At 34.0% G+C, this 22,006-nt stretch overlaps 1 protein-coding gene across 1 annotated transcript in view; it reads right to left on the bottom strand.

The window, feature by feature from the left end:
* Positions 1-3,766: 3,766 nt before the first annotated feature.
* Positions 3,767-22,006, bottom strand: part of Arp3 (Actin-related protein 3) — a 138,565-nt gene continuing 120,325 nt past the window's right edge. The window contains exons 11-12 of the mRNA XM_090387619.1: positions 17,142-17,225; positions 3,767-4,212 (exon numbers count right to left, since the gene is read on the bottom strand). Coding sequence (XP_090243745.1) covers positions 4,117-4,212; positions 17,142-17,225 — 180 coding nt within the window. The 3' untranslated portion in view covers positions 3,767-4,116. The remainder of the gene's footprint in view (positions 4,213-17,141; positions 17,226-22,006) is intronic.

The raw sequence follows: 22,006 nt of genomic DNA, 5'->3' as shown, positions 1-22,006 counted from the left end.
TTAACTCAATGTGAACTTATTACATGCAAGCACCTTAATAATACAAGTTTCTTTAATTTACTGATTTTTTATTTTCTATAAAAATAAGATACAATAATCCATTTGGATTGTTTAAGTTACCTGTTTCATCCATTTTCTCATTAAATTCCTTTTATTTGAATTTCCAGGTAACTGTGCTGCATTTCACTGATATGGAAAAGTTCTAATTGGGTGGCATTCTTACTATATATACAGAAAATAAGAGTAATCCATTTTTTGCACCTGGATATTCTTGTGTAAAAAAATTTTACAAAGAAAGCATATATTTATTAGCCCTAAATATGGCATTAGCAGATCCATCTGGAAATCAGCTGAAGTGTTTCCCTGCTCTGTTTTGAAGTACAGTAAACCCCCGCTATTTGCGGTTTCGCGTATTCGCAGTCGCTGATTTAACATAAAATGAAACCCAAAAAAAAAAATGTAAATTTTAAAGCGCCGTGAACATTTTCCGCCATAAAAAAACATGGGCGTGGCTAAAATTATCTTTCCCAGTCAAAACAGCGCTCAGTGGGGGGAGAGGGGGTGACAAAATCGCAAGCATGGATGTTTCTCGCTAATCCTTGTTCGGTATGTGTTATGAGCTTGCCATGGAAGGTTTCGTCGTTTGTTTTTAATTTATATGCTTACAAAATTGATAAATCTACCATTTTGCAGTGTAAAACAGACTTTTTCGAGTGTGTTAACGGAATAAAGTGACTTTATTTGGACAAGTTCTTTCTAACCCATACAAAAATATGGCTACGAACAACAAGGGAAATGTGAATGTGAAATTATCAAAGAAGGTGATGACAGTGGCGAATAAAATTGAGTTATTAGACAAAATTTCTAATGGTGAAAGTGTCTTCTCAGTGGCAAAACATTATAAAATCAATGAGTCAACGGTACGATCAATCAAGAAATCGGAAGAAAAAATCCGCCATAGTGTCCGTGAAAACGCACTAATTGCTTCAAAAATTTGCTCTGTAACTTGTGATGTTAAATTAGAAAAAAATGGAAAGCTTTAAATCTGTGGATAGAAGACTGAACTCAAAATAAAATTCCGTTAAGTTCACTCATTATTCGTGAAAAGGCAAAACTCCTTTATCAACACTTAAGCGAAACTGGTAATAGCACTGGCGGATAAGTTATTTTAATTAGCAAAGGCGCTAGTTTGAAATATTTGTTTGAAATTTCTAATAAACATTACATTTAATATTACAGTGTTTCTTATTTTCATTTCGATGCCATATGCTTGCATTTCACTATGTACTGTCTATGTACATAGTCATATTATGAAGGTACCTATAATACATACATAGACAAAATTTTAGACTAGTTTTTCTTATACATTTCATACTTTGGAACGGAACCCCTTTATTACCATGGGAGCCATAACTCAGTATTTGCGTTTTCGGTATTCGCAGAATTTCTCAGGAACGTAACCCCCGCAAATAGTGGGGGTTTACTGTATTCAATATCTGTAAATTTTAATCAGAATAAACTGGATGTGCATTTGAATGCTCAAAAAACAAGCAATAACGACGGAAACTACCATTATTACAGAGTATTACAAAACACGTATACAGTCTAGAGAGGGATACTATTTAGTATCCCTCTCTGGACTGTATACATGTATTTAGTATGATTTAGTATCTAACATATGATATTATTGCATGATAGGATGGTCACACATCATGGGACAGTATGTAATGCAAAATTGGGAAAGCTTGTCTTATCTTCAAGTAATATTATGTCTAGAAATTAAAGAGTGCATGTAAGGTGAAGAGAAGACAGAGAAATAAATCTGCAAGTCATCCATAACAAAAATTACATTTTGAAGATCAGGATATGTGTGAGACTAAATGCAGTAAAGGTCAAGACATGTAGTGGCAAACAAGTGGTGAGGAAACTGATGCTGTTGTGATGCAAGCATTCACAGTTGTAATAAAAATCTTCAGAGCAATGTGCTTATGAGAAAAGAAATGGCAGGCCAAGTGTTTCAGTTATGGAAATATGAGAATCAGAATTGTCTGACTGAATTTGGTGAGTAATTTCTAAGGAAGTCACATGGATGTATTTCACAGATCTAAGCATTTGGTTGAGCAAACTGTCAAGTTCAAGCTTAATGGTACTATTAATTATAATCCCCCATCTCCATGAACCTGGGCACCGAACCTGAATGCATCAAACATGCAATATGGCATGTTCTCCTGGGGTACTGTGGGCCTAATTTTCTTTGAAAGAATGATACACATGATGAGTAAATGAACATGGAGTCGGACATTATAAGTGCCATTTATTAGCAATACAGGATGAAGTAGGCTAACAAAACAACGAGAACTCCACATGTTCACTGCAATTTACAGCCCAGTTCAATGCACAGGGTGAAAGGGTGTAAAACCAACTCAAAATCCTTGAATTTAATATTGCCACCTTATAACAGGAAAAAACCTAATGTAAAGAACAAAGAATAAGAAACCAACCATACTTCAAGAGACTTCCCGTCTCTAGAAGTATGGTTGGTTTCTTAGATGTATGGTTAATGATTAATGAAAATGAGAAGTCATCTATTGCAATCCATAAGAAACCTTGTATGAGCTTGTTGTTTACTATCAAGCTCTGCCTGATGTTAAGAAAAACAATCTGAATGTTTGTAATAGCGAATCAGGTAATGAAAACTACTGCTTTACATACCGATATAACCCTTCTCCATGCTATTTTAATATACATATTTTATTTGTTAAACTGTCAGTTATTTTTGAGAAATCTTGTATAAACAATCTACCCTTCAGATAATGAAGAAGAAATACGTACAGGATAAAGGAAAGGATCCAAAATGAAAACATGTTTCCAATATACTAATCCTTAAAATTCGATTTGCTTTTAAAATCGTATTCCACAATGATTGCTTTAGTGAACCAAAATTTTCAAATGTTTCCATCATACTTCAACCTCAATAGTTAAACTATTCATGTGTAACACAGATGTGACATACCATCTATCTTAAATTGCTTTGATTAAAACAGCTGTTTCCAGAGGAATCTCACCAGTCTTCCTGTAAACTGAACCACTGCTCTGCTCTAACAAAAGATTTATTTATGAATTTCTAAAGATTTGCTGCATGGAAACTCATGCCACTATATCAGAAATGACAAGTCTGTTAACAGTTAAAAATATTTTGGGCATAAAAATAATCATTAAAAAATGTAAACAGGGGTATGATAAATTTCAAAGTCACATCAATTATGATTAGCAAAATTACAAGTAGAAAAGCAAATGCAAAAAATGATCAGTGGAGCACTATAGATATTAGATATCAGGTTTACATTTATTGATTTAAATAAGTTATGACAAATATTCTACAACTATATAACCTAGAGAAAATTTAGCTAACCACACTAAGCAGTTCTTAAAATTTGGATGCACTAATTTCAGAGAAATATGTTTTTAAATTTCATCTAAGTGAATTTAACTTTATTATAAGCTTTGTTTAATGAAAAATCTGTTCACACTACAGATATTCTCACTATTATTTTAATGGCTGTACCAACTATGTGCTTTTGTCCCACATAAAATAAGCAGAAATTTTTCAAAAGAACAAGATATTAGACAAAATTATCTGAATAAAATTTAAGTACAGATGGTGGCTTAGCAAAAAAAATCAAAGCAAAACGAGATGTTAATAAGTTTCAATACAGAAACATTGCTCTGAAGTAAGTAGAATTATGCATATGATACAGCCCAAAGGTTAATATTTCAAGAATCAATTTATTTCTTTTCCTCCACCCCAATAAAACAATATATATATTTCGTGTAACACTTCATTATTTGTAATGTTAATGTCCAGAATAAAGACTAGTTTCTCAAGTTCTTATGCAGATTTGGTGACTTTTAACAGAAGCTGGTCATTAATACTCATGTTCTCTCCTGGCACCAAAAACAACTTTTAAGTAACAAATTAGAATGTGATAGTCACGGCTCCACCAATGACACTATGATGTCTCGGTAACAGAGGTGGCAGTCTTTCTAAGTCAAGTCCAGTTTGATTAAAAGTTCTTTGTAGGATTAAACAACAATATTTTTAGTGATAGGTTTCCATTATGTCATTGTTCCAAATACTGGGTTGTGGCGACATATACTAGGCCCATATTCTTCATAGGCAGCTTTGGTATGGCACACTTGGTAGAATTCCGGCTATGAAAATATAATAAACTAGTTAGTCAGAAAACAGATAATGTAAAAAATGATTTATGTATATAGTCTATTGCAGAGAACTTCATTACCATACAATGAATATACAAAATGCAATCAAGATCTAATCTACTGAAAAAAATTTTAATAAAATTCTACTTAAAATTTTCAGGCAGTTGATTATAATGCACTCTAATCTACATATGAAAAAGAAGCATATGAATGAAAAAATTACAAGTTGCATTTATTATTTACAAATTACATACACAGCCTTAAAATTTATGTTTGTTGTTTGAAAGAGTTTTTTTCTGTTGCAAGATTCTATATTTTCAAACAAATTGTTTCGTTCGATTCTTGTGATTTGGCCAGCTAGTGGAAATCTGAGGGGGTAAAACCCTTTACTCGCTGTTTGTTTTCATTGTGTATATATTCATCATAAATCTCCCCGACCCTGCTTCCATTTTCAATTACTGCCTGATTCAGATTAGTATTTAATGGTGAAACTATTTCCTTATCTGTCCAAAAAGTGAATCACTATGAAAACAACCTATAGCTAATGCAGTTCATGATTTGTCTCTAGTTTTGTGCACTGCCGTTAAAATGTCCAAATAATTTATTACAGAGTTGAAACTGTATAGAGAAAATACCTGTTTACGGAAAGGTAAATGAGGGATTATACATATAAAAACATACAATATTTAAGGAATTTTGTTTTTACACATCATATCGGTGCAGTTTGTCTTACACAGATGTGACACGGATGAAATTTACTCTTCTTTTCTTCATTCATAAATACTTTATGTAAATGGAGTTATAATTTTAGTATATTCATGTGATAATTTTATCTTACAGTTATATTAAACATGTCACTTTCTTTTGAGTGAAATTAGTTGAGGAAAAAAAAAAAAAAAATCTGCAAAAATTTTCAGATAACTGAAATTCTACTGTGCATCAGTTGGAATTGATCACTTTCCAATATTTCAACCAAAATATCATTAAGACCAAACCATTTTTTTTTGTTAGTTGTTGGCACATCAGCTTCTATGGCCATAATGCACCTCCCAAGGTTTTTGCACTACTCTGATCCAAGCCCGAGGCGGGATTCGAACCCGCAACCTTTGGGTTGCCAGGCAGGTACTTTACCCACCCGGCTAGCCTGGTCAGCACCAAACCATTAAACTGGGGTCTAAATTAATTTGGTAAATTAATTAATATATTCAATTTACAGAATTTATATCTAAGGTCCTATAACCATAGCAATATTAAATACAGCAGACTCTCGATTAACCGGGACACTTCAAGACTCCAAATAAAAAAAAAACAAAAAAAAACAACCAGAAATCAAAAAATTCAAGTAATAACTAGAATAGGTATAAACAGATATTTTGCAAGTCGTAAATAAGTGACAAACAGCATTATAAGTCGTCACACGGAGATTATTGTACCTATTATCTTGCAATTCCCACAGTTCCACTCGTCACAAAAAAAAAAAAAAAAAAAAAAAACAAACGTCTAGTTTGTTTTAGTGCATCGTGTCAATTGTTGTGTTCTGTTGCAGTGCAAAAGGACAAATTTTGTTTCATTATTTATGTCAGGGATGTCAGAATTTTTTTTGTTTAGAAATCGCAAAAATGATGGGTAAACGCAAAAAAGTTGCGTTTTCAGTTGGACAAAAACTTGAAATTATTCAAAAGTTTGAAAACGGTGCATCTGTTAAATCTCTAAGAACCATTATAATGTTAATGACCAAACCATACGCAACATCGTAAAAAATAAAGGGAAGCTATTAGATTTAAAATCGACATCCTAAAAAAATGTAGGAAAGCTATTAGACTTACAATCGACATCGCAAAAATTAAAGGGAAGCATCGAATTGGACACATGAGTAGCGCATTTTAAGTCTTTTCGTTTTTTATCTATTGCCATATTTTTTACGTGGGTTGCTGAACATTTTTCGATACAAAGTCCCCGACTTACACAACTACGGTTTTACATAAATTTTTTTTCACTCAAATTTTTTTTAGGATTGTAAAATTTCAAACAAACAAAAATAATTAATAAATAAAATAAACAATCAATAAAGACAATCACGGCACGCACAAATTGCACAAGTGAGATATGGAGTAACAAACAAAAAAAATAGGAAAGAAGAGAAGATTCTTACAATTTATTTATGTTTTTTTTTTTTTTTTTTAATGACTGAAAATTTCAGTGAAGGGGGCACATTTCACCATAATAACGTAAAACCCACACAATTCCAGCTATCAGTATTATCGCAAATGCAATAAGATCGTGTTTACTACCCGTTTATAATTAGATGCAGAAACAGAAAAGCCCAGTAACCTGGAAGGTGCAAATTTTTAATGGCAGTGAACTCCAGAAATGTGTTTAGTAAAATGTGAGTTCGCGTGAGGTGATAATAGTGTGTTTCCCCCTTAACCCTGTGAAGTTCTTTTCAGAAAATTTCATTTTGACCGTTATCATGGTGCCGACTAAGAGAATAAGTGACAGTGCTACTAGCAAAATTCTGTGCATCATATATAAAACACCATATGCTGTCCTGGAAGCTTGTCTGTACTGTTAAGAGAACCTTTAGCTTGCTGCTTCCAAAGGAATAAAATAATCTGGAATTACTGCTCCAAAATGTAAACCTTTATGATAGATAAAGTACATTTATCAAGAATGTAGTTTATCTGTCTCATCTCAGACCAATTATATAATTTATCTAATATATATAATTTAGGTATTGCTGAAGACAGTAACTTTGGTTACTATCATTTACCACCCTGCCAACCTTTTTATTATCGGAAAAATTTGATATTAAACTTGTCATCAGCTAAGCAATTAACAAATAACAAAAAAAAAAAAACACCAAGGGTTCCAATACTGAATCCTGTGAGCTCTCACTCATATTTCTGGTCCAATCAGAGCAATAGCCATTTATAACTACCCTATATCCTAATATTCAACTAGTCACTGTTAGTTTTGTGGTGCATCAATATCTTAAGCCATATTTGTGCCAATACACAAATGTGTTCATGGACTGATTTTCACGTGTAAACTTTAAAAACCTGGAATAACTTATAGGGAATAAAATTGTATTTCCAAGCCTTTAAGATTTTCTAAGCCTTTCCCATTAAATCAGTGTATATATACCGTATTTCCCCACGTATAAGACGCACCTTTTTTCGAAAAATTTGGGTCTAAAAACTGGGTGCGTCTTATACAGTGGTTGTAGATTTTTTACTTGCATTTCCTGCTTTTTCACACTTGTTATTGTTGCGCTCATTGTTTCGCACTTGTTACCGGTATATTAGGTTACGTTTTGCCACGTTCTGCCCAGAAATGGCTCAGAAAAGATTTTCGTACAGTGCTGAATTCAAGTAATGAGGAGTTGTATGAATTTTATGATGAATAAAACTTGAGTTCAATAACTTTATGTAATACATTTTTTTTTCAAATTTCGGGCCCCAAAATTAAGGTGCGTCTTATACATGAGGAAATATGGTATATATACACAGTCGATTCCGGTTATTTGGGACACATCGGGACTAGTGCATTTTGGCCCGATTAAGCGGCTGCCCCAATTATCCGAAGTTTCATGTAAATAGTTAAAAATACAATGTAACCCCCCCCCTTACAATTAGTTCACTGTACAATCAAATCATGTTACGACGAACTCACCATAGTGAAGCACCGTTCACTACACGATGTGCAGTAAGCGACAGTCATTGTGATTACGTTTGTGAATTGAATTTTAATTCTATTAAACAGCGAGTCTAATTAGCGAAAACAGGAGGAATATTATCCACAGGCTATAAAAGTAAAGATATATTAAGCACAAATTTACCCTTTATTACCTTACCAATTAAAAAATTAAATGATATGCGAAATTCAGAAGAATATACGTGATAATCGGAATAATTAATACATACTGTAATATGTACATACTAACTAAACTAGTTGACATTTGTGGGTGGGGGTTAAAATTTAAAACAGTAAAAAGATAAGCAATCAATAACAAAAAACACGGCACACACAAATTGCAAGTAACACAATACGCAAAAGTGGGAACGGAGTAACGAGTTACAAAGCTTTAAAAATAGGAATGAAGAGAAGATTCTGAAAATTATTTTTTTTTATATGATTGAAGATTCCATGGAAGTGTAAACACATTTCACCATAATAACCCACAGAATTCCTGCTGTCAGTATTATTGCAAATTCAATAAGATCGAGTTTACTATCCGTTTATGATAGATTGCACTAACAGAAAAGCCCAATAAACAGGTGACTGCTAATTGTTTTTATTGTTTTATGGTTGTCACCTCCAGAAATCCGATCGAACTACGTGGTACGGTCGGAGACAATCATAGGGTAATCTCCAGTGCTGCGGTCTCCTGTCCTGATTAAACGGCATTTTGTCCCAATTAAGCGAAGTAAACCCTGGCTATTTTCTCAATTGGGTTCTGGTTTTTAAGATTTGTCCCAAATAAATGGCTGGTCCGATTAACCAGTGGCCCAATTAACCGGAATCCACTGTATAAGCAAGCACAAAAAGGGTTTAACGAATGAGGTTAATTTGGAAAGGTTTGTGTTTGAATCCCATTGGAGACTAAACAAAATTTTAAAGTCAGTATCTATATCAGTATTAGCTATATAATGCAAGAAAGACATGCTTTTGCTGCTTTGGCCAAAAAAAAAAGAAAAAAAAAAAAAAAAAAAAGAAGAAGATAAAATACAAATTATGCACTTCCCTCCTCATGCAAATAACTATCCAGTTGTTCTCTGAATTTCTTCAAACACACAGCCTCAACTACCTGCAAAAGTAATTTGTTCCAGCAATCAACAACTCGCCGCTAGCTAAAAGAAAACTTCCTACAACTGAGTCAAAATCTTTTTCACTGTAATTTGAATTTATGGCCCCTAGTTCTGGAATTCTTTATAATAGTGAAAATTCTGTATTCATTAATTTTACAAACACTTCTCAGAGCCTTATAAACAATAATCAGGTCCCCTCCAAGGTGCCTGATTGGCAAGCTCTGTAGCACACATAATAAAATTCTTACCACGTACAGCTGCCCTTTGCTGATCTCACTATGTGAGTTGCCCTTCTTTGGACCCTTTCAAGAAGTTCATTCTTTTTTCAAGATGGTCTTCATACTTGAACGTAGTATTTCAAATGCAGCCTTACAATTATCTGGTACAGTGGAATTATGACCTCTCTATCTCTACAGGATACTGTTCAAAAAATCATCAATAGGACACTATGAACTTTCCTGACTGCCTGTTTACACTGCTCAGAAAACCCCATTTCTGTCCATATCCTAACTCCCAGATCCTTTTCTTACTCTATTATTTTTAATTCTACTCCACCAAGTGTAGAAGTTATTTTGAGATTGCTATTTCACAAGTGTAAGCCCTTGAATTTTGCTGTATTAAAACACAGCTGCCACTTTTCCGACCATTCTTGAAGGTTGTTCAAGTCATCCTGAAGGAGCACTGCTTGACACTGATCATTAACAACTCTCCCAATCTTTACATCATCTGCAAATTTTGACATCACGCCTTTTATCCCATCATTGATGGGGTTCTTGAGGAACCCCCATTTCTAACATTACACCAATCCGAAGAATATTTATTAATCACAATCCTCTGCCCTGTGATCCAGCTTAGAATTTTTCTAGTAACCAGCTTTGAATCTTTCCAGTAATTCCAACATGTTCCAGTTTATACAGCAACCTCTCATGAGGGACCGAGTCAAATGCCTTGCTAAAACCAAATAAAATGTCGAAATTGTTCCCTACATCTAGGTCACGAGCAACTGTATCAAAATAGCTTACAAGGTTAGTTAAATGTGATATTTCTCTTAACAAAACCAAGGTGTTTGTTCAGAATGTCATTTCTATCTTATTTAAATGTCCCTGGATTGCACTCTTGATCACTGCCTCTAAGATTTTCCCTACTACTGAAGTCAGACTATTTGGTCTGTAGTTACTGACTTCATCTTGGAACCACCTTTATGTATTGACAATACATTAGCATTTCTCCAATCTAAAGGAATGTCTCTGGAGACCAAAGATGTCTTCATAATTAAATTCAATGGTATAATACACTCTCTGGCCTCCTCCCTCAAAGCTACTGGGAACAGATGAGAATCAGAGATTTTGTGAACAGCAATGGTTGGTTGCATTGTTTTAAGCAGTGCCATCAATTGATTCAGTAAAATAGATATGGAGAACCAGCTGAGGTTGACAAAGAATCAGTGGAATGATATAATCAAAAAATTTGATATTTTTAAAAAATATGATTAACGAGACATTTATAACATGAATGAAACAGCTCTTTTATAGAATGCAACCAGACAAAACAGTATCGAGTGGTACTGTGAAAGGGTGTAAAAAAATAAAAGCAAGAGTCACCCTTATGTTCTGTACAAATGCAGATGGGAGTGACAAAGGGACTGTTACCATAATTGGAAGAGCAACAAATTTTTAGTGCTTGAGAATTTCAACCCATTAATTTATGTGAATTATAGACATAATAGTAAAGCATGGATGACTGCAGTAGAATTTTGTGAGTGGCTGCAAAATTTCAGGAAAGAAATGAGAATTAAAAACTGCAATGTGCTTTTGCTTTTAGATAATGCTCCTTGGCACAAAGCAGTGTCTTAGTAATGTAGCGATGGAGTTCCTACTTCCTAATCGCACAGGTTTCCTACTGCCTCTTGATGCTGGAATTATTAAGAGTTTTAAGGCACATTACAGGATAGTAGATAACAGATATAGTAGAGAGCAGCACTTTCATGGGATGAAGTTTCACTGCAAACAATAAGTAACTGTTGGACTCATGCTGGGCTTACTGAAAAGATGAATATCTTTTCAATAAGCCCAGTGTGATTCCAACAGTTCATTTAGATGAAATAGGAGATAATCCTACACAGGAGTTGTGAATAGCCACGGATGATCTTCCAAATGTGAGTGTATCTATGGCTCCTGAAAAATTTCTTGCAGATGACCAAGAACCTGCTTTTGGAGAAATGACACCAAGGAACTTGGAATTAATGCAAAAAAATGAGCTTTCATTTGACAGTAACGGTGAAGAAGATGAGATGGAAGTTTGTGAAAAAGCGACAGCTAAGGAATGTCTTCCAAAAATTTATCGATTCCTTGAAAAAAACATAAATGATAAAGACCTAATGAAACATGTTGTAGTTCCTGACATTTTGAAATTAAAATAGACAACAAAAAGAAATTCACACAAAACTGGATAAGTACTTGAAAAAAATAATTTTAATATATTTTTATTTATATTGTAAAGTCCTGTAATGCATAACTCACATCTTTTCAATATACTAGATAATTATTGTAAATGAAGCAAATTTTATTTCTCCTAATTATTATTAACATTTACTTTGCATATCTGGGTAATCCCTAAATATTTTTCTATCTGCATTATATGAAATTTATATGAAAAAAATTTCTTAATTGCCAAAATAATTACCAAAGTGGTTCTTATTGTCTGAAGTACCTTGATTTAGCACCACCTTCAATTTAGTGTCAATGTCAGTGACAAACAAATGGTAGCATTAAATCAAGGTTTGACTATGCATTGCACATACCATAGTAAAAGTCAGCATCCCCTATTTTCAGATGACACATTTCTGTAAGAAGTATTATATCAGAACTAGTCATCCTAACCAGGAGTTCGAATTGTTATTTTATTGACAACAATGATGATATTAATTAAAATTGTGTGTATGTGTCTTTTTTGAAGGTCAATTCAAATAAAGTGTCTGTTTATGTCCAAATTTTCTAAAAATATTCAAATAGGTGTTGAAATATATTATCTTAGTTGAAAAATAATTGTAGACAGTTTAACAGATGGAGGTCTGAATATACAGTGACAACTGCATAAACTGCACCACTTTCTTAAAGTTTAATATTTCCTTAATAACCCTACATCATCTTGTAAAACTAGTGCGATGTTGCACTGTTATTCTGTAATATCAGAGTGGTTTTGCATCATCCACCTGCTGCTATCTGTCTTTACTTCCTATTCAGTAGGGGTAATGGCATATGCTCAGTTAACTCCAAGGAAGAAAAGGAAATTATTACTCTTGACAGGTAGGTTTTCTAGTCGACACATAGCTGAAAAAGTTGGCTGTAATCAGTCTACTGTTCAGAGGTTACTTAAAGAAACTTGGGACCACAGATGTCAAAAGAAAATATGGAACCAGACTGAATGGAAAATTACTGCAGCACAGACAGTGTTTTGAAGCATCTATGCCTCTATGACTGTCATGTAAGTTCCACAGATCTAAAAAATCAATCTAAAACCCATGTAGAAGGAACATGCCCAGGTAAATGCAAGTAAATGCAAGTGATTTTTCCTCCAAAGACTTCTGATGAGTGATCTGAAAGCATATTGACCTAATAAGAAAACCTTATTGACAAAATCCACAAAGAAAAAAATGACTAACTGGGCCAATGACCATGCTAATTGGACAACTGAGAAATGGGAATCTAATATTCTCTGAGGAATCAAAATTTAACCTCTACAGATTGGATGGTAAATGCTACATTTGACATAGATCTAACAGTAAGGGTTATCTCCCTGACTATTCAATCAACAGTAAAGTTTTCATTGAGCAAGCCAGTTTATGGGATACATAACACCCAAGGAAGTGGGTGAATACATTTTGTAAATGGTAACTACTACAGTGTATAAAAATTTTAAAGGAGACTCTTTTTACTTCTCTGTCATCAGAGATCTCTTTCAGGGAACAGAAAATTGTCTTCCAACATGACTCTGCACCTAGCCATATTGCACATAAGGTTAGTAAAACATTACACAATCATTTAATACAATTTCCAGTATGCTAATTTTAACTTGTTTCAACACTGACTGTTTCATCATTTTTTTTTTTATCTTTAGGTGAAGAAATTAATGCAAGACTGCAACATCCAATCTTTATCACAGCCAAGAAATAATTTTGATTTGAACCCAATTAAAAACTGCTGAGGCATTAGGTAACAGAAAACTGCTAAAAAGTCATCAAGCAATATAACATTGCAAGATTATCCATGGATAAAGCAGCAATTATATAAAGAATCTGATACACTATATGCCAGATAGATGCAAGGTGGTAATTACAGCTCATGTAAGCCAATATAATATCTATTATAGAAGACCTAATGGTATCACAACCATATTTGTTTGCTGCTGGTATATTTTTTCCATCTTATTACAGAATGTTAATTTCAAATACTGGTCACAATGAAAAGGCATTCACATGGTGCAGTGTATTTCTGTGAATATCTGTAAATAAGTATGTCAAAATAGTTCTGTCTTTTAATTTATTTTCTTATCAATAAAATGTATAATGTACATCAATGTATAACAAATTTGAGGCTATAGCATAAATTTCAATTGTAATACTTATTCTGTGAGGAAATTTATAGTGATGCAATTTGTGATTGTCAGTACAGCTTTGAAAATCAGAAGGGAAGCTTCCACCTCTTAGCTTCAATTGTCTGATTTGGACTTAAAGTTGATATTGAATAAATTTTCTTGTTTTTTATCTATAAGTTGAAGAAAACGAATCAGGTGATACATAAATAGATGTAGAGGATATTACCGCATAAAAAAAAGCTTTCATTTTTTCATGATTTTTTTCCAGCTTTTTTCTCATAATTTGTCAAATGTTTTTAAATTAAGTTTTTATTTTTTAACAATAATTTCCTTCTAATGTTGAACACTCAAGACAACATAAAAACAAATTAATATTTAAAAATAGTTATGTAAGAAAGACTCAGTTTTATAAAATTTCAGTATTCCAGAAATAAACTTGCTATCCATAGCACTCACCGCTGCAAGGCCATGCATTCCAAGAACTCACTCACTGTCATTCTGCCATATGTCAATGGCAGAAAGTTGACTACTAAACTTTTATCCATAAAATCTTTGCACCAATGGTATACTGTTCCAGTTATAACAAAAGGCAAAGCCTCACTAGAGTCTAAATATACTACATAGAAACAAAGGCAACTGCTCTTGAAAGGATGGATTGCTTAATTACTTTAGTGGTGACTTAAAATTCACTCTACATGCCATGTTAGATGAATGTGTGTGTGGGTGTGTGTTTTTTAAGAACACAATTTTCACATTTCAGCTTATACGTAATAATGAGAAAATAATGATAGGGTAAACTAATGCAATGATTTCATTATGTGCTGCCATCTCCGAACAACCACAAGGATAGCTTTTTAAATGCCTTAGCGCACTCAGAAATATCTTGAGACACAATACACCAAGCACTGTGCTGAGTATGAAACTGTTCCATGCATACCACTTAAGGGATTAAGCAAAAAAAACCCCAGAGATATGCACAGCCACAAGGTCTTATTTCATGTTTTTATCTCCCACCCCCCTTTCTTTTTGGATTAGCTTTTATTCATATTATCATTTATTGCTTTTTATTTCATGTTTCAAAGAACCTTTTACTGATGCAATATTTAATAACGTTTCAGCCCAACTTTGGTGGCTTTAATAATCCTGCAACCTAATTTTAGACCCTGAACCAAATTTTGACAAAAGGTGGCAGTATTTTGATCCATCCTTCCTTCAAAAAAGCAGTAAAATCAGCTGTTGATTGCAGGCATGTTAGCCTAACATGCTCAATGAGATTAAAGTTGGGGTCCTGGGGAAGCCAATAAAGCTTTTTCACATCGTAGTCTTCAAATCCAGTCTTCCATCTTTTGTTGTGGAAGTTGAGCCTAAATAAATTAATAAATTTAAGGCTGAGCTGAACAGGCATTTAGAACAAATGGAGGGGTGAAATGGGAGTTTTTTTTTTTTTTTTTTTTTGGCTGATGCTGCATAAGCTTGCTTTCTTGCATTGTATGCCTCTACTAATAATGCTAATGAAGTCTACAGGTTGTACAGTGACATGAAGCATTGTCATGTTTAAGCAGAAAAGGGCCCTCCCCATACTATAGCTACAGTGTAGGAAAAGTGCAACTGTCCAAACTGTCAGCATACCACATGGTATTCATTTTTGCAGGAATGATGATCAATGCTCATTGTTTAAATTCAGCTTTTAAGTTGCTACCCACATGTGTCACTGAAAATACTTTTATGACTGCTTTTCGAGCCGAGTGAGTTTCTTTTGTTCACTAAAAATCCTTACAATTCACTTCTGAATGGACCCCCCCATCCAGTGGTGGAATGCAAGATCTGCAAGAACTCTTGGATTCTTGCAAGATCACATCTCATCCCCAACCTTCATTCACCTATATTTATATGTAGCCCACAGACCAGCTACCAAAATGAATATACTGAATATATAAACATCAACATCCAAATCTGTTATGCCTAGTGGAAATAGAGGGCATTACAATGTTGCATGGACTTGGCCTTCTGCTCACAATTTTCCTCCATGTATTCTATTTTATATTAGATCTCTAGCTTACCCAAAATAAAGCTTTTTCTTCTCTTTCTCTGATATAATAAATTTATTTACCTCCTGGTCTTTTTTCTCCCATTCATTCTATATGCCAATGTGATCTTAAGTTTGCTTTGCTTACCTTTGAATAGATATTTGTACTATATGATTCTTTTATTTCCACATTTGAAAAATGGTCTTTCCATTGATTCCATCTATTAGTTTCATTTATTATCCATAAAACTCTCATTTCTGAAAATAATTTTTAATCAATTCTTTTATTTCTTACCCAGCTGTCAGTTCCATAGGTTAAAATAGACTAAAATTGTATTATAAGCAGCTAATTATGTCTTTTGGCTAATTTTTATTTTACTTCAAATGAATTTAATTGGCTTATTAGATTTACAAGAGGCCTCCGTAGCCGAGTGGGCAGGAGCGGGAGTGCAGTAGCACACGCTCTTTGAAAGACCGGGGTTCAAGCCCCTGACTGCTGAATACGGTCGATCTGCCAACCCGCACTGGACCAGCGTGGCAGATTATGGTCCATTTCCCCTCAGCATGAATTGTTGAGGAGGCTACCACCCTGCAGTGGGTTGATAATGGCTGCACTTTATTAGATTTACAGGATGCTTTACTTATTTATAATTTCCATTTTCACCAAAGATTGTTCCTAAATACATAAAATCACTAAATCATTTTCAATTTGTGGTTATTTAATCTACATTCTAAATTTTAATTCTCTCCCCCAACTTTCATAGCTTTTGCCTTTGTGTAACTAATTATCATATCAGAAGTTCTACAAACTTTATTGGTTGTAGAAAATGATCCAATTTTTACATTTTATTAAATAGTTCATAAAAATTATAAAAAGGTACTATAGCTATAGTTATGTGCTAAAAAATGGAACTCTGTGAAACTAATTTTTTTGGTGCCCATTCTTTCTGCACTGCCTGACCATGGTCCACACTAAATTTCAGCTTTGTGCAATTAATCAATTTTCATCAAGTCTCTTCAAGCTGATGTCTTCAAGAACTGTATATGCATCTCATTCTCACCATACATAGTTCTTGAATCACCTTCACTCTATATGTAGCTTAGAGAAATGGCAAGTATTTCTCATATACAGAAGCTTTATATTACCAGTGCCAAGAATCTTAGGCAAGCCCCTCTACATGCATCTCATTCCTGACTTCTGAAGGTCCTTTACTGAACACTTCAAAAATGAAGCAGTTTAATAATAGCCACCCTGAATATTGCCAACTATAATAATTTACACCTACAAAAAAAAAAAAATAATAATAAATAAATAAATAAATAAAATAAATAACTTCAAAATACAATTCAATGAATTACAGATTTATGAGGGTCCACCACATATTAGATTTTCATAAGTGTCCTATTTTCTTGGACTGGATATTAGATCTACACATAAAACAAGATTTTAATTTGAAAACTATAGTGTTTAAATGAAAATTATTAGCACTTACTGTGGAGGCTAGCATGCTCCCACCAAACCAGACTGCATATCGTTGCATATGATGGGAAATCACTTGAACTTCTATTGGTTTGGGCTACAGAATAAGCAGTTATACACATCATTAACTTAAAAGCACTTTAAAAAATATTAAAATATAAGGAATATACAAAATTAGGATAAAACTATTAGATGAATTTCTCATGGGGAGTGATGAAAACAGAATAGGAAAACTAACTTAGTATACTGAAATGCAATGGGTTGCTATGATTCAAAAATATCCTTGCATAACTTGGTGGAACAATCCTCTCCATTCAGAATGAGAGAAGTAAGCAATGATTTGATTAAAGATAAATTTTAATAATTATTTTGCCAAGAAGATTTGATAATAACATAATAGCTATAAAACAAATCTTACTGAAATTATACAAAATTTACCCATAAAAAATTGGATATTTGGTAATCATAAGAATAATCTTCAATGTTAGGATGCAAAATTAGGATAAAACTATTAGATGAATTTCTCATGGGGAGTGATGAAAACAGAATAGGAAAACTAACTTAGTATACTGAAATGCAATGGGTTGCTATGATTCATAAATATCCTTGCATAACTTGGTGGAACAATCCTCTCCATTCAGAATGAGAGAAGTAAGCAATGATTTGATTAAAGATAAATTTTAATAATTATTTTGCCAAGAAGATTTGATAATAACATAATAGCTATAAAACAAATCTTACTGAAATTATACAAAATTTACCCGTAAAAAATTGGATATTTGGTAATCATAAGAATAATCTTCAATGTTCATTTGTTTGAGAATCTATGAATGACAATCAGTGAAACTGTCAGTGAAAAAGTCATTGAAATTGTTAAAAAGTAAGAGCAATACTAACCCTAACAAATTACTATGCTCTGTTCAATCTAACTTTCCTGACATAAATAAATGTCATCAAGTAAAGCTGTCATGGGACACTTGCCAAAATACCATGCATTTTTAAGTAACTAACCTAGCGTTTCCCAAACTTTTTTAGTCATGGAACACTTTTCATCTCACAACATATTCACAGAACACTTACGAAATACAAGTTTAGAGGGAGCCAAAGAACTGTTTGCTAATATTTTATTATATACGATGCACTGTGCATCAGGAGCACCTTTATTTCCAACACATATAAAGCCGAAATCCAAATAACTGTCATTATACTTTCGTTTTGGTGTTTTATTAGTTGGTTCTTGTTTTTTCACTTTGGATTTTTGGGGAACATTCTCATCCTCACTTTGAAGTGTGACAATATGTTTGTTTCCATTGACGACAATAGCACTACGAGAATTATTTTGCTTCTCGTTTTAAAGGTTCTTTTTTCAACCACAGATCCATGGTCATATATTTTAATAATAACATTTCGAAATACTAATGATTATCAAAATAAAAATTATACAAGGAAATGTGTTTAGTTATGATATCGGTTCACTTCCATCTCTCCTTCAACCCATGTACTCCAAGCTAAATGGCATATTAGATCACTACATTGCTACTTTTTCGTATGTCATTACCTCTACATATACTTCTCGATGCAAAGGCCCGCCAAAATAAAGTGTTCCGTGGTCTATTAGATTATTAGTCTATGCCAATATATTAATAACTGAAGAAAAAAAAATGTTAAAAATTATAATGATACAAAAGTGGCGTACACTAAAAATTGCAAATTTTATTTATTTTATTTTTATATTTTTAATCTACACTCTAAATTACGATTTTTCATGGAACAGTTTGAGAAATGCTGAACTAACCAATGAGAGCTTCACTTGATTACCTGTATTTATTTATGTCAAAATTAAATTTAGAGTCAACAGAGTATAGTTATAACCAGTGCTTTTTTTGTAAAAAAATAGGTGCCGGTACTCATTCTTTGCTATCAAGAAAAATTCCGTACCGGAACGGGTGACACGGCTCGCACGCAGTGGGTGTCAGCCATGCCAGATGCTTCTGTCTGCTAAGGATCACGTGACACTGGGCGGAGTCAGCACCCGTCAATCACGGCCATATCGCTAGCAGTTGGTATGCTATATCGGATACTGAATCTCGACCATTAATTTTATTAACACACATTTTATTAAGCATAAATTTATTATACAAGTATATTAAAAATAAGTCAAAGGTGAGTCTTATTTAATAAATAAAAAATAATAAGTAAAATGTAAAAATACGGTAAGTACCAAGTAAAAAAATAAGTAAAAATAATTTCATAATGAAGTTTTAGTCGAGATTCAGAAACGGGTACCCCTTCCAGACTGCTAGCGATACGGCCGTGATTGACGGGTGTTGACTCCGCCCATTGTCACGTGATCTCCTTAATAGATGGAAGCAGCTGGCATGGCTGACACCGACTGCGTGCCAGGCATGTCACCCGTGCTGGCACGCTGTAAAAAAAGGTGCCGGTACGCCGTACCGTTGTGTACCGTCACAAAAAAAGCCCTGGATGTTACAATTTTGAAACAAATATTAAATTGTGATCATTTTAGAACAATTTTTTATGTATACCAAAAACTTAACTAAACTAGCCATATCTGGAATATCTCAGTGAAGTGCTGTTTTGCATCAATCTGGTCAACCAAGACTAAGGAGTAACCCATATGGTGATGTCACTGAAATGGTATCATGCCATCAATTTACTAATCTTTTCAATGTGAATAAATGAGCTGATAATTAGTTTTCATTTAAAATTTTCTTAAGATTATCATTAGTAAAAATGCAATAGACTTTCAATAAGAATGGGGACAAGGGGTTTTTCATGTATGTGAATAAAAAGAAAACAAACCAGACTGGACACTTTCGCACTGGGTGTGGGAAAGTCTTAGATAACCCAGCTGATGTTGCTGATTAATTTCAATAGGTATCGCATCAATCTTTGTTTTGTTTGCTGCTGCAAAAGTGGATGTAGGCAAGATGTTCTGGGGGTGGCAATGTTTCAAATGAGCAGAAAGATACAGTTAAGGAAACAAACTTGAATAACTTCAAGGGGCATGCCAGTGTAGTAAATGACAGAAGAATACTTAGCCTTTACTGGGTCTACAGTAAAGGAGTGTTGTCAACAAAATGGGTGAATTTGAACTCCTGGTTACGACAAATAATGCTGATACAATAGGGCTAATAAAAACATGGTGCCAGCCAGAAATTGGGGATGATAAGTTTCACTTTGGCATGTATAATGTATTTAGGAAAGATGGTGAAAATTGGAGGGGCGGTGGCATTATGCTTCTTATCAAAAGCAGCCTGGGCATGAAAAAACATTTTCTGAGTCTGAAGTTATACCTGCCAGCATAGAATCTGTGTGATGTAAGTTAGTTTAAAACAAAGGTATAATGAGAGTGGGAGTAATCTACCAGAAGGCTGTTAAGAATATGATGAGCGTCTCTACATGCAAGTGAAATGGACAAGCAAGTGTGAATTACTTCTTATGGGTGAATTCAAACTTACTGGAATAAGTGGGAGGGAAACATTCAGACAAAATCTTGAAATACGATTGGGTATCAAAAATTTCATACCCTGACCTAGATAAAACATCAGTAGGAAGATGTCGTTTTTAATATAAGTTGTCTACATATTCAATAACTAACATGTGAAATTTCATTCCTGTAGATGATCGTACACCAGAGGTGAGACCCAGAATCTTAGGAAGGACGCTATGGTTGACAAAGTGGAGTATCGAGCAGTGATTAAGTTCCTGCATTTGCAGGGCAAGAAAGCTCAGGAAATTGAAGAAATGAAATCTGTGTATAGGCAGAATTGTTCACTCTATGACACTGTAAAAAAGTGGAAATGGGAGTTCCAGTGCTGTGGTACAAGTGTCTTTGACAAGCCAAGAGAAGGAAGGCCATCAACATCCACAGACAGCGAGATGGTGGTTGGCCAGCTGGTGCTAAGTGACAAACGTGTGACAATTCATTTCATCGCAAATGCAGGGGGAATTAGTTACGGGTCTGCTCACAGCATTTTACATGACCATCTGCACATGTCTAAGGTCTCTGCACGATGGGTTCCAAGATTGCTGATGCCTTTGCAGAAGCAATGTTGAATGCAATGTTCTTGCCAACTGCTGGATTTGTGTAATGCAGATGTTGGGAACTTTTTTGACCGGTTGGTGACAAATGACGAATGCTGGGTGGACCAGTATGATCCGGAGACTAAAGACGTGTCAAAGCATACCTCCCCCCCCCCACCTCCCAAAAAGGAAAACACCACTCCATCTGTGAAGGTGATGTTCGTGTTTTGGGACAGAAAAGGGGTTATCCTGACAGATTACCTACCTCGTAGTTCCACACTTACCGAAGAATACTACAGAAATCTTTTGAAAAAGCTACGCGATGCTTTGAAAGTGAAAATGTGTGGAATGTTAACCAAAAGTGTCTGGCTTCTGTCAGACAATGCACCGGCTCACACAGCTGTTGCCACCACCAACTTTGTTGTTCAATATGGCTTTGAAACACCCTCCCTATTCTCCTGACTCAGCACTGTCAGACTTCTTGTTTCAAGAAATGAAGAAACCATGGAGTGGATGCTGCTTTGATTTGTCTCAGGAAGTCATCAATGAAGTGGAATCGCAGTTTCAGGCAAAAAGTGCGGACTTCTAAACAATTGATCCATAGATGGGAGAGATGCGTTACTATACATGGAGTGTACATAGAAAAGGATTAAAGTTCCTGTGAAGTTTCACCTTTCTAGGGCTATTATTTCTAGTTAAGGGTAGAAACTTTTTGATACCCTCTCATAAACTAGATCATTATTATTTATATCAGCATGTTAGAAAAAATACAAGGGGTAAGAATAGACAGCTGGCCAGTCTAACAGAATAGAAAACGATAGCATGGAAAGT

The sequence above is a fragment of the Mastigoproctus giganteus genome, chromosome 13 (genome assembly GCF_048544385.1).
Source record: "Mastigoproctus giganteus isolate SK-2022 chromosome 13, ASM4854438v1, whole genome shotgun sequence".
NCBI classification, from domain to species: Eukaryota; Metazoa; Arthropoda; class Arachnida; order Uropygi; family Thelyphonidae; genus Mastigoproctus; species Mastigoproctus giganteus.
The sequence above is the reverse complement of the archived record's forward strand: the minus strand, read 5'-3'. Positions and strand labels throughout refer to the sequence as shown.